Below are 13,902 nucleotides of genomic sequence, written 5' to 3'. Positions count from 1 at the left end.
TAAGAGAAAGACATTTAATTATTAAAAATTATATTTTATTGGGTAATTCAACAACTGTGTGGCTTCTATGCACAAAAAACATATCAGATTGTTTCCATATTAAAATTAAGCAGAACAAATCGGTGGTTGAAGGGACATGCACGAAGAGATGAAGTGAAAAAAACGAATTGAAAAAGCGTTTTTTCTTTCAAAAGTTTGTTTGAATCCAAGCTCCATACCCCCTTGATAAGAAAACAATTTTAAGCAAACTTTCACAGGTGATTTTGTATTTTGCAGGAGAAACTTTGTGTAGTTCTTGGGAGTTAACGCAAATAATTGTTGTAGTTTTTTTCAAATTGTGTCAATCAGTCTAGTATATCAAGTGAAGTTTGGGAAATGCATAGTATCTACTGGAAACCTGATTCAAGGCTAAGTAACACTACTCTATATTTGGCAAAACTTACAATCGAAGGAATCGATATGATCATAAAAAACCACTAATTAATGTATTGGAAGTTCAAAAAGTGTTATCCCGGTATTTTTAGTAGAAATCATGTTATGAATTAAGTTTGATAATTGAGGTACATAAAATGGACAAATTACTGGCTATAGCTCTTGCTAAGACTCAGTTGAAGCAAACAGTATAAAACAAAGGTTGTTTGAAGGGAATTCTGATAGCTAGAAACTAGTTTTTGAAATTATAAGCTTCAATAATTTGGCTACCCCCCCCCCCTCAAGTCCTCAAAAACCCCACTTTCCCATGCCCGATTGCCCTGAAATTTTGACTGGTCATTTCTGAGACAATTTCATATGCTTTGAAAAAAAGGGAATTCTTTCCGGTAACCCAAAGCTGTTTATTTTGCTTTTAAAACAAGAAAAAAAAATGAGCGATAACTCATTTTTTGTACGTACTTTCATGAAAGAAGCAGCACTTTTACCAGAGTTAAATTATCAGCTTGAAAGCTACATTCAAACGTGAGAAATGCATTTTATAATTGTTCAATTTCGAAGTATCGATGCTGACGAATAATATACAAAGAAAAAGACAAAAATGATTGTGATTTAAAAATTGACTGAAAATAAACATTGCTAGATCCACAGGGGAAGCAATAAAATTCATAGACTAAATAATAGGAGTATCAGTAAAAGGATATAAACAACGCATGTATTTGTATAAGAACTGTTGAACATGAAACCTAATTTTTGTTGATCCTGAACTCATCAACGAGAGTTCTCCACGAAATTCCGGTCAAATTGACCAAACATTTACTTAAGATAAACTACAACGTGTGACCAACCTTCTACGCCCTCGATAGCACTTATACGTTAGGTCAAAATTTTCTAACAGGAACGACACGTTACGTTTTGCTGATTAAAAACTGATAAATTTGAGTGCCCTTAAGCACAAGAAAAACGCTCAAAGAGATACTTACTAGGCTGAAGAACGGTGGTTCGTCAGTCAGCTTTGTGAAGGAGAAAATGCCCGAGCAGAGCAATGCTTCTTAGTGCGAGAAAATTGTAGTTATCAAGTGAGTTCTTGGTGAAAGGAAATAGTTTCCTAGTTGCAGTGAGTGAAACTGCCGAGTTAACCGAAATTGTTTTTTGTGCATATAATAAGTTTGTGGTCAGTAACTTAGCTACTGGGTAGCAGAACTTATTAAAATTGTTTGGATTAGGACGTGAGCTGCGTGAATTTTGGATACCTGTGGATAATTTGATTGAATTGGTTCGAATTAGTGTGAACCATTAGTTAATTTTGATAGAAAAATTGCTTTTGATTGTTGCATTTACTCAGTTATCTGTCTCTGGCTTTGACATTACTTGTTGCTGTTTATCCATATTTTGATTATTAATTCAATTGTCAAGAGCGAAGTATTCAAGCAGCGGAGAGAGCAATTTTTTTGGGGACAACACTGTACACTGCCTGCAAAAAGAGCAACCACCGAACAAATCTTTCGGAATTTTCATAGAGTTTTGTGCGCTGGCCAGTCACCAGCTGGAATCCTTCTAACGACAAAAATACAAAATTCTACTGTGGCGCTACTGGGAGGACTCTCATATTAAAAAGGAGTTATTAAGAAAATTTGAATACGACTTAAGTGTGAAGAGAGTTCTGTGAGTTTTGCAACAAGCGCTCAAAGCTGGGCAGAGCAAGTCGGAGAACACGCTGACGATAGTCGGAACGAGATTACAATTTTGGTGGAACGAATGATATTGGAAGAATTTGAGCAACAGAGACAGTTATCAACGGGAGACGGTTAATTTGGAAGACGGATTTTTCTTCGGACGGGGACTTTAACTGACCGTAGATGTGGATGTACCCGAGCAGATAGGGTGAGGAGGTTACTCAAGCAAAGCCAAAAGGATGAGCTTAGAAGATTTGCAGCAGAATTTCAAGCCTCAGAGAAGCAATCAGAGTAGAGTGCACCATTTTGGAGAACAATGACAGGATTCGGAGTTATAAAACCTTTTCCTTCGCCTGGATATGAAGTTTGGGACGACCGGGGTGATTTTTACTTGGATGTTTGTGCAATTCTCATATGGGCAGAAGAGGAAGTAAAGAGATATTTGCCAGAGAAGTTGTGTGGTTGGGCTCTTGACGCTTTGAATTACTTGCAACATGAATTTTGGAAATCCGATCAAAAGTATTGTTCTTGGACTCTTCAAGAGACTTTGTTTTTCTTTGCCTTAAGGCTATCCAAATTTCCAAAGGTGTATGAAGATGCCTTTGAGAGATACTTGATAGAAAAGGAGGGATACGTGGAAGCGGTTTTACAGATTGAAATTGACAAACCAGTGTTTCAAAGTGTGATTGTGTACAGAAAATAGTTAGCGAGGAAAGCAGTGGACCGAAACTTAGAAAAAAAAAGCAGAACCAGTTTCAACTGATGTAATTGTCAGGTCAATTATGATTAGACCAGCAAAGATTTCTTCGATTAAACGTTGGTCTGACATAAGTGCTATTGATTTTGGAGTAAATGCATTGCTTGAAGAGAAGCTGAAGGTCAGAGACGTAAAGCAAAGAAGCAATTCCAAGGGGACTGACATTTTGTCCGGTGTGGAGATTGCTGTGGATTCAATCTTCATTGGTGGCAGTCGAAATTTCGATTCTGACGGAGAAATGGAAGAGCAGATCCGAAGATGAAAAATTCAAGGAAATGATTGATCGATGCATTGCACGGTGAAGCAACGGTAAGAACAAAAAAGTTGCAGCAATGAGAAGCAAAGCCCTCGAGAAAATTGCAATCAGTGAGTTGGAAGATGATGCAAATTCTAGTGACGACGGTTTCAGTGACGACGACAGTTTCTTCTATAGCGACGATGAAAGCAAGTTTTATTGGATGGACGACGATGTATTTGTTCCTTCCAAACATTCTTGAGTGACACACTAATTCTGAATCTTTCAAGCCGACTCGCAAAGCGAATTAACAATTGGAAAACCGTGCTCTAAAGGGTTGATAGCCTTTGAAGCCATCAAATCTGGTCCTTGCATGCCGTATTGTTCCAAATCGATAGTTGTTGGAGAAACAGCTATGCCGCAATTTAATTTTGCTGAAAAAGGTGAACTGGCCACATCAGCTGAAGATATGGTCAGTAGAAATTTGATTGCTAATAGTTCGCACCAGTATAATCAGTACTGGGTCGCAGCACAGCACACTGATCAGCTTAGTTTGACCCGAACTTCATCTGAAGATAACTGTGAGAACTTTGTAACTGTGAGAGTTTTGTAACTTTCTCAACAGAGGATGGGTATCGCAAAGCAAACAAGAGTTGTGAGAGCAAGGCTTTAAAATCGAACGCGGATGGATTTCCATAAGGGAGCAATAAAGACAAATCGACTAGAACAGCGAAATCAGGCGACGTTTTTTCTTGCCAAGTTCTGGAAAGGAAACGCAGTTGATGAAACAGACAAAATTGAAAGCGAGTACTCAAACAATTCCAGGACTGCTGGAGGCAGCGGTGATAGTATACAAGAAGGGAATTTGTTTTTGGCAATTTGCGTCAGTAGATAGCGCCTGCAACTTTCAGAATGGTGGAGAATCAAAGCTTCGATGCAAAAACAGCGTTGGATCAATCAGTTATTTATGTTTTTGACCATTCAACTGCTGAGAAAATAGTGATGTATGACGCCTTCGTTGATGGCCAAGATGAAAGTGCTGTTGGCTCGCGCGATGTGGTTTTTGGCTTAGTTCAGATGAGGTTGGAAGAGCCAGATCGCAAGAAAATTAGTTCATTAAACTCGGAGCCTTAATTAATCCACTCTGACTTGAAAAATTTTGAAAGTGAGCTCCGCCTATTCTGAAAAACATGGAATCTTGCGGAGCAAACAATTTGTAAACAGCAGGATTGAGAAGTTACTGATGGTGGGGCAGCGCAAAATTTCGACTGCAGAAATATTTTTCAGAGAAACTTCAAATAGCAAACCGGAGTGTGAAGTGCTTCAGATCCAGAAGATGGATAAGTCTTTGTTCTCTTCGAAGGCAAGTGATCTGAAGCTGAAATTGCCGAATAATGGAGAAAAGGCTTGTGCATATGATTTGAGAGAGAATGCAGTGCCAGTACACTTGGTGAGTTCTTATTCGAAGCAAGATATTGAACTGGCGCATTCCTTGGATTTTTAAGTCAGGAAAGTAATAGGTACTGATTGAAACCTGTTGTTGATTGGTTTAACTGGCCAAGAAAAGATAGTACAACATAGGAGAGAAGTGTCGTGTGGTTCTTCTCCGAACCTATTGAGGGCGAGTGACGATCAGAGAAGTCTGGAATTGGAGTACCCTGAGTTCTGCAGGCTGTTATTCGGACAAAAAGTGTGAGTCGGAAAGAGAATTGGAACAAACTGAATTCTCAGTTTCATTCGTCCAGGGGATTGTGGCGCAAACGAAAGAAAAGATCCAAGACCGAGATTGGACGCGGACATCCCTTCTATCATCAAAGAAAGAAAGAGTTGACAAAGTTGGTCAAGTTGAACTGTCTGATGTGAGAGCAAGTGATTCTAATCTGACCGGACTGCAGCCTTTGTGATTGTGAGTTATTATGCCATCCATTAAATTACAAGTTCACATTTGAATCAATAAGTCTGCTGTGTACACAGTTGCAGCTGCTCTAAATGACAAAAACTGTTCGACAAAGATGGGAAGTTTAATCGCAATGTTCGGAATTAGGTTTAGATAAGAGTTAGGGTTGTCGGTGCAGGATTGTTTTAATTTTGAGCTTCTTTTTAGTTTTTGTGTTTTCTTGAAGAACAGTTGGTTGATCGAGTGATTTATATAATTGATTCTGCTCATATCTTCTAGTAATTATTTAATCACTGAACGCTGCTGTGGGCATTGTCTAACCTTCAATTACTTGGAGCTCTGTTTAAATAATTCAAACTGACTTAAGTTCACAAAAAATCTTTGTGTAGACGAGAAAGTGCTAATACACAAGGACCGAAGCATTTTTTTCATTTTTCGGTAGAACAATAGTCTAGGAGGGAGGAGTGTAGAATTTGTATTCGAAATTCTCTGTCTCGGCTAAATGACATTGAAACTTTCATACTGGGTAGTTAAATTTTGGCAAAAATCAGGAGCTAATTTTGGGCTCATTGAATATGAACACAAACGGAACGAACTTGAGCGATGTAAGTTTGGAGTGGAATTTAGCTTTATCTGTTATGCAAACAAAAGAGTGACTAGTTTCGCAAAGTGATCAAGTTGTCGGAAAAAATCAGAACAAAACTCAAAGGTCATTAAACGGAAGGAACCAAGTATGGTCACAATAGGAAAAAAAATCGCATAGCTTGGGAAAATCAATGATATTTATGAAATCTCCCAAACCCCAAAGTTGCACCCCTAAAAGCCGTTTTTGTATTTAAAAAAAATGAGTATGTATTCTCTATAGGCAGCTACACGTTTGGGCTGTGTTTTTAAGAAGGATAAAATTGAAATGTTAACAAGGAAAAACAAGTGCATAAAAAAGGGAAACAAACAAAAAAACAAAAAAGTCTGCTTTGAAGGATTTGTCAACTTATTGCATTTTTCCACCAGAAAGGATATTTTATTGCCCGTTACGGTTACCCACATCATGGGGAACCGAAAACAGACAAAAACAGATTAATGTTGTTGTCAGAAATTGTATTGTGTTAAAAAGCAAAGCAAATTGTATGTCAAAAAAGGGTTTACCAATTTTTTGTTTTTCGAATGTAAGAGAGACATTTAATCATTAAAAATTATATTTTATGGGGTAATTCAACAACTGGTTGGCTTCTATGCACGAAAAAGAAACAAGATTGTTTCTATATTAAAATTAAGCAGAAAAAACCGGTGGTTGAAGGGACATGCACGAGGAATTGAAGTGAAAATAAAAACGGATTGAAAAAGTGTTCTCTTGCAAAAGTTTGTTTGAATCCAGGCTCAGCAACCCCTTATTAAGAAAAGAATTTCGAGCGAAATTTCAGAGGTGATTTTGCGGGAGAAACTTTGTGTAGATCTTGGGAGTAAAGGCAAATAATTGTTGTGGTTTTTTTTTTCAAAATTTTCAGTCAGTCAAATATATCATGTGAACTTTGGGAAATGCATAGCACCTAATGGAAACCTGAGCCAAGGCTAAGTAACAATACTACAACAAGGCTATGTAACAAAATGGACAAATTACTTGCTATAGCTCTTGCTAAGACTCAGTTGAAGCAAACAGAATAAATAAGGTTGTTTGAAGGGAAATCTGAAAGCTAGAAACTAATTTGTTGAAATTATAAGCGTCCATAATTTGACTACCCCCCCCCTCGAGTCCTCAAAAACCCCACTTCCTCGAGCCCAATCGCCCTGATATTTTGACTGGTCATTCCTAGGACAATTTCATATGCATTTAGAAGAAGAACGAGCTCTTTCCGGGAACCTGTTTATTTTGCTTGTAAAACAAGAAAAAAAGAGGCGATAACTGATTTGATGTACTTTCATGAAAGATGCAACCATTGTCAAATTCACCATTTGAAAACCATATTGAAACCTGAGAAATGCATATTAGTTTTTGATATTTAATTATTTCGAAGTATGAATGCTGACGAATAATATACAAAGAAAACGACACAATTATCTAAGTTTTCCTTGATTTTTCCATCATTGTGAGTTAAAAATTGACTAAAATTAAACATTGCTAGATCCACAGGAGGAGTAATGAAATTCATTGACTAAGTCAAAGGAGTATCAGAACAGGGAAAGGATAAAAACAGAATGCATGTATTTGTATAAGAACTGTTGAACATGAAACCTAATTTTTGTTGATCCTGAACTCATCAACGCGAGTTGTCCACGAAATTCCGGTCAAATTGAGCAATTATTTACTTAAGATAAACTACAACGTGTGACCAACCTTCTACGCCCTCTATAGCATTTTTACGTTAGGTCAAAATGTTCTAACAGGAACCACAAGTTACGTTTTGCTGATTAAAAAACCGATGAAAATGAGTACCCTTAAGTTCGCCGTGAGAGAATTTGTAGTTGTCTAGTGAGTTCTTGGTGAAAAAACAAAGTTTCCTAGTTTCAGTGAGTGAAACTGCCGATTTAACCGAAATTCTTTTGTGAGGATATAATAAGTTTCTGACCAGTAACCTAGCTTCTGGGAGGCAAAACTTATAAGAGCTGTTTGGATTAGAAAGTTAAGCGCATGAGTTTTGGAGACCTGTGGATAATTTGATTGAACTGGTTCGAATTAGTGTGAACCATTAGTTAGTTTTGATAGAAAAATTGCTTTTGATTGTTGCTTTTACTCAGTTATCTCTCTCTGGCTATAACATTACTTGTTCCTGGTATTCCATACTTTGATTATTAATTCAATTGTCACGAGCGAAGTTTTCAAGCAGCCGAGAGAGAGATAACTGAGGAACCACCAAACAAATCTTTCGGAATTTTGATAGAGTTTTGGGTGCTAGCCAGTCCCTAGCTAGAAGCCTTCTAACGACAAAAATACAAAATGCTGCACTATAAACAGGTCAATTCAGTTTAGGAAAAAATTAGATTTTAACTTTTGACTCAATTGAGCAGCTGTTGCTTTGTCGAGATGACGTCGAAGTGACTCGCACTCGCAGTAAGTAAATGAGAGGTTTCTATGAAGCCAAGTTAATTAATTGTATTTCTACAGTAGTAATTGGGGGAGGGGCGTAGTATTTGGCGTTTTCTGTCTACACAGAAGTGGTGTTCACATTTAGGATGGAAAGCTGTGCGGAAGTTTTTGGCTTTGTTGAAAGAGTTTCGGTCAGCACAGTTCCATCTGGTGATTGAGTTGTTGGTGGTGGTGGCGGCTGTGCTGGTAGTCGAGACATGCATTGGCACTTTGGCGGTGGACATAAACAACGGTGGGGTGTGGAGCAACAGAAACTTCGACTGTTGCACCCACCAATGTTGCCTTGTTCCCCTAAAAAATGAAGAAACGTTAATATATGAAAGAATGAACATATAGTAAGATGTAAGAATCATCTTAACCATTTTCCAGTGAGAGAGTTTAGATGCCAAAGCACATTTGACTATGAACACCGAACTAAATTTAATCATGTTTAAAAACAAAAAAAATCAACTGTAAGAATTTATAAGCGCAGAGAGTAGGCGAGAAGACGGGGAAAGCATGCTGGTGAACAGCTTATTTATCCGAGAGTAGCAACTGCTTATCTAAAGATGAAGTTGTAGACTTTTTAGTCCACAAAAGCTGGATACTATATTTGCAATTTTGATGCTCAGCTCACATTTCTTTCCAAAACGGTATTCTAATAGTGTAACGACACAACGAAATCACCTACACTCAGATGGAAGTGGTTATTCGTGAGCACTACGAAAAAACTGCATTACGAGCGAATATTCAAATAAGTGGAGTGTGCAGTTCGCAGGAAACAGCCTCAGTACAGAGAGGCTTGTAAGGAACGGCGTACATCTCACATCATTAGTTTTGGATGGAATGAAGTTGATGGAACCATTATCGAGGAATACAAAAGTTTTCTTTGAAGGCTAGCATCGGTTGTCCATAAAGAACGATGCTTCATTTGGGCTAATAATGTATTATAGGTGACTTTTTCAATCTTACGTTTGTCTTACTTCTAAATAAACGAGATGTGACATATCGCAAAGATCAGAACTTAGAATTTCAGTTAAAACTTCAAAATAAACAAAACTTTCTCACCTGATTTTGGTGAAGTAAATTTATTTAATGGCTACTAGTTTGAACTGAATCGTTGCTTCAAATTTGTTTATACTACAAGTTTATCGGTGTACATAAACCATAAATTTGAGCGATTAACCCGACCTTCCCACCATCAGCGATGGCCATAAACCAACTCGATGATCCTCCCTGTAGATATCAATGACACGTTCCCAGGTTAGGAGAACAATGTGTTAAGTGCAAAAAACTGCACTAATATCTGCCATATACGGCAAGGGGAAAAACTGTTTCATACTTAAGGTGTATATTAACCAATATCAGTTTATCCATATCTAGACGGTTTTGTAAATTTTCAAACTGATAGCAACTATAAATACCTGTGAACTTTTGTACTTATAGGCCATTTTGAATTCAATTATTAAAATAACAAAACTCTTTTTTCTCGTGCTCGAGACCACGACAATGGTGTCCAGACCACCGACCTACAGACAAATTTTGGATTCGCAAAATCTTAGATCCTGTACTGCGTCGATTGTGTCGTTTGTGGCTAAATTATGCGCAGAGAAGAAAGAAGACAAAATCAACACCGACGGTACAATTTCGGACCTACAGGTAAAGAATTTCTTTTTATTATATGCGAACAGGACAAGACGCATTTCTGAAACTTAGGAGCCTTATGAGCCTTAAGAAACTACTAGACACTCCTTTTAAAGAGAGCAGACTTGTAATTCAGAACTATATTTCTCTCAACGAGAGAGTTATAACGGCAGAAAGGACTAAATTTCTGTCCATTGTCCAAGGCGTTAGAAAATTCGACGATGATTTTCTGGCGCGCCGAAGAGATGAAGCACGCTATTGTGACTTCCAAACACTAAAAACAGTGACCAATCCCGAGGAGTTGGTAAAAATGAAGTTTATCTCAGGTTTGGAGACCCTGAGACAAAATTAGGACTATTAGATGGCATCAAAGCTAAATCAACGATGCCTCTTTCTGAATTGACTGAAATCCTACAGTTCAGATGTCAAGCAATGGCTTTTGCGAGTTCTTCAACAGGTAATAAAGCGGTTTTGGTAAAGGAAGAATTGGGCGACAACTTCAAAAAGACCTTCAGGAAACCGAGTGAAAAATTCACCGGCAGTAAAGGCAATGGTCAATTGTGTAAAAGATGTGAATGTAAAACACATAGTAGCAAGCCGTGTCCGGCTCTGAACTAGAAATAAAACACCTGTGAAAAAGTGGGGCACTGGGCGAAATTGTGCAAAAGTAAAACCCAGCCTAGGTCAGGTATGTTTGACCAGCACACGAACTTCTGCGAGGAAGAGGGTAAGTTGTCTGATCAAACATCCTCTGAAATTGAAAAAATAATGTACTATACACGTGAAAACGTGTTTAACATGTCAGCGACATGAGAGTACATTACAATAAAAGACCAGAAAATAAAAATGCAAGTTGAGACTGGTGCTGATAGTACTGTGATATCATCTTTCATCTGGACTAGCTTGGTAAACCTCATTTAGATAAGAAAATCAGACGCCTTGAGGTCTATGATGGTTGTCAACTGACACTTCTGGGATCAGTAACTTGCGATGTTGATTTGAACTGAAGAAAGTATATGCACAAGAAGTTGCAGTTGTGGAATCCGCCAAAGAATTTGGACTACTTGGGAGAGTGATATTACCCCAATAAGGCATCAACACAGTGTTTGATCAAAAACATCCCGCAGTCAAAGGATACAAAGCGCATGTGAAATTCATACCGTGATCACAGCCGATGTTCTGCAAGGCTAGAAATATACCTCTACCTCTACAAGACAGCTTCAAGGAAAAACCTGAGACGATGGTGCGACAGGGCATCCTGGAGCCAGTGCAACCAGGTGGGGTCAGAAATGCATCCCCAGTTGTTTGGCAACGGAAAAAAATGGATTTCTAAGTCTATGCGTGGACATGAAAATTCACATACATTAAGGCAAAGAAATGCAAGAGGATTATCCAATCCCAGATATGGAGACCATATTGCTTAATCTCAACGGAGCCTCTTACTTTGATAAAATTGACTTATCAGACGCATATTATCAAATCGAATTTGACGAGGATGCAAAAAAATATGTAAAATCAACACATTGGAAGGATTGTTTAAGATGTGCAGGCTTCCTCAGGGCTTGGAGAAATCTTTATCAATCTTCCTGAATTGCATTGAGTCAACTCTCAAAGGAATCAAAGGTGTAGTCATCTTTCAAGATGATGTACTGTTATGTGGAACGACAAAGGAGCAATGCGAGTTACGAATGCTTTCGCTCAAATGTCGACTGCGTGAGAAGAATTTCACCATCCATGAAAAAAATTCAACACTAAACCAGTCTCAAGCTTTAGTTTTCTTAGTTACTCAGTTTCAAGGGAAAGAATATCACCTGATCCTAAACATGTTGAGAAAATAAAAAAATTGAAAGCCACCAACAAATTTGAAACAACTAGAGTCTGTTGTCGGCCTAGCGAATTTTTTTGGACGAATGATACCAGAGTTTGCTAAACAAATGTTACCTATGAATGATTTTCGAAAAGACGACTTCAAATGGGAAAAAAAAGACAGAACGCTTTCGAAAACTAAAAAATGAGTTATGTGCTTACCCAATTGTTCAGCCTTACAGCTTGACGAAAGAAGCAACCGTGACAACAGACGCTCGTCAAAAAGAACAGGCGGAGTCTTCTCAAGGGAAGGACGTTCTGTAATCTATGTCTCAAGGAAGTTGTCAAAAGCGGGACAAAATTACTCCAATATTGAGCGAGAGCCAATTGCAATCGTCTTTGTGGTCACAAGACTGACAAAATTCCTGCTCGCAAGGAGGTTCACTCTAAAAACCGACCAAACCTCTCAAATATCTCTTTGCACCGATTGAGGAAATTGCTAAAACAGCGTCAGCAATAATCACGAAATAGGCTATATCACTGATTGGATTCGATTTCGAATTGAAATCTACACCCAGAGAGCAAATCCCTCACACTGATTCTTTTAGCAGACTAGATTTTGATGACGACGACGACAATGATTAGGTCTGCTTTGCTCTCGACAATATCTATTTACCCAATCTGACCTGGTGACCCAGTCAATCCTTGCAACTGAACTGCGGTGGAATCGACTCTTCAAAGATGCCATCAACAGAATAAAAAACGGAAATTGGAAACAGTGCTCAGAAGCAGAGAAAATTTTCAAACACTATAAGGCGCATTATCTTTCCACGACGGAATCATCTTTCGACGAGTTGTGTCTTTCATTCCCTCCAAACTAAGACATGTGATGGTCAAAGCTCATGAAACACACCCAGGCAAAAATGCAACTGAAACAGCAGTCCGAATGATAGCATGGTGGCCCGGCATGAGTCAAGATGTTCTTCGATATGTTAGTAAATGTAAGGAATGCCAAGAAAACAGGTCTAGACCGAGGAAAACAGTATCTACTTGGCCAGAAGCTGAAGTTTGGGAGACTCGATATGGACTGGGTTACGTTAAGGACCAATGTAATGTCTTAGTAACAGTAGACGCGGAATCAGGCCGGATATAACTTTCCCTGCGGGAAATAGAACCTCACAATCAGTGAAGGTGTACTTGAGTCAAATCTTTGCAAAATTTGTGATACCAAAAAAGTTAATATCAGACAATGTTCCCGAGTTTGTAAGCGTTGACCTAAAACAGTGGTGTGAATCACTGGGGGTTAAAAAGATGGAGTCACCCATCTACCATCCAAGAGCAAAAGGACTTGACGAGCGTGCGGCCAAACACTGAAACGGGCTATTAAAGCTTGGAGTCCGAACCTGAATGAATCAATTGGCGCCTTTTTACAGCGGGCTCTGATGAAAAACCGAAACAATTCCAAGACGCGGGGCCAAACTCCTGTTGGAATAATGCTAGGACAGAAAAAGAGACTTCCAGCAGTCACTGACTTCGATCTGTGTCCTCCTGGAGAACCAGTCCTCCTCAAAGCAACGATTACATCATCAAAGGTTCCATCTACCTTCCTTATACGCAAAGGAATGAACCCTTCATTCATTCAGCCAGAGAATTCAAACAAGACTCTTCTTGTCTGTGACAACCAATTTGCACGGCTGGAACCTGATGACATCAAGACTGAATCTACTGGTCAGCAATCTACTGACTGATATTTTGAGAACCTGGGGACAATATACACGTGGCATCACCTAACTCCAATGGAGAGACTTCAGTAACTGAAGGAGAACAATCTTCAGGGGCCATGAGAACTTCAACCAGAAATAAGAAACAACCAAAACGATTTGGAGAAGCTATCCCTGAAAACTTGTTCAAAAAGGAGAGAGGATGTGATATATTGCGAAGATCAGAAGTTTGAGTTCAAGTTCAGACTTCTATATAAACAAAACTTTCTTACCTGATGTTGGTGAAGTAAATTTATTTAATGGCTACTAATTTGAACTCAATCGTTGCTTCAAAATTGTTCATATCACAAGTTTATCGGTGTACATAAACCATAAATTTGAGCGATTAACCCGACCTTCCCACCACAAGTGATGGCCATAAACCAACTCGATTATCCCTGTAGATATCAATGACACGTTCTCAGGTTAGCAGAAGAATGTGTTAAGTACAAAAAGCTGCACTAATACCTGTAATATATGGCCAGGGGAAAACTTGTTCATACTTAAGGATTAAACAATATCAGTTTATCCATATCTAGAAGGTTCTGTAAATTTTCGTACTGATAATAACTATAAATACCTGTGAAATTTTGTACTTTTACGCCATTTTGACTTCAATTATTAAATTATTAAAATT

The 13,902-nt window shown here is 38.3% G+C and overlaps 1 protein-coding gene across 2 annotated transcripts in view; it reads right to left on the bottom strand.

Annotated features, from left to right (window-relative positions):
* Positions 1 to 7,932: 7,932 nt before the first annotated feature.
* LOC142350608 (uncharacterized) overlaps positions 7,933 to 13,902 on the bottom strand; it is a 32,829-nt gene continuing 26,859 nt past the window's right edge. For both annotated transcript variants that reach the window (XM_075402502.1, XM_075402510.1), the window contains exon 4: positions 7,933 to 8,367. In XM_075402502.1, the coding sequence (XP_075258617.1) occupies positions 8,073 to 8,367 (295 nt within the window). In that variant the 3' untranslated portion in view covers positions 7,933 to 8,072. The remainder of the gene's footprint in view (positions 8,368 to 13,902) is intronic.

This window comes from Convolutriloba macropyga, chromosome 1, assembly GCF_964194025.1.
Source record: "Convolutriloba macropyga chromosome 1, txConMacr16.3, whole genome shotgun sequence".
NCBI classification, from domain to species: domain Eukaryota; kingdom Metazoa; phylum Xenacoelomorpha; order Acoela; family Convolutidae; genus Convolutriloba; species Convolutriloba macropyga.
This window is presented reverse-complemented; position numbering and strand designations above follow the sequence as displayed.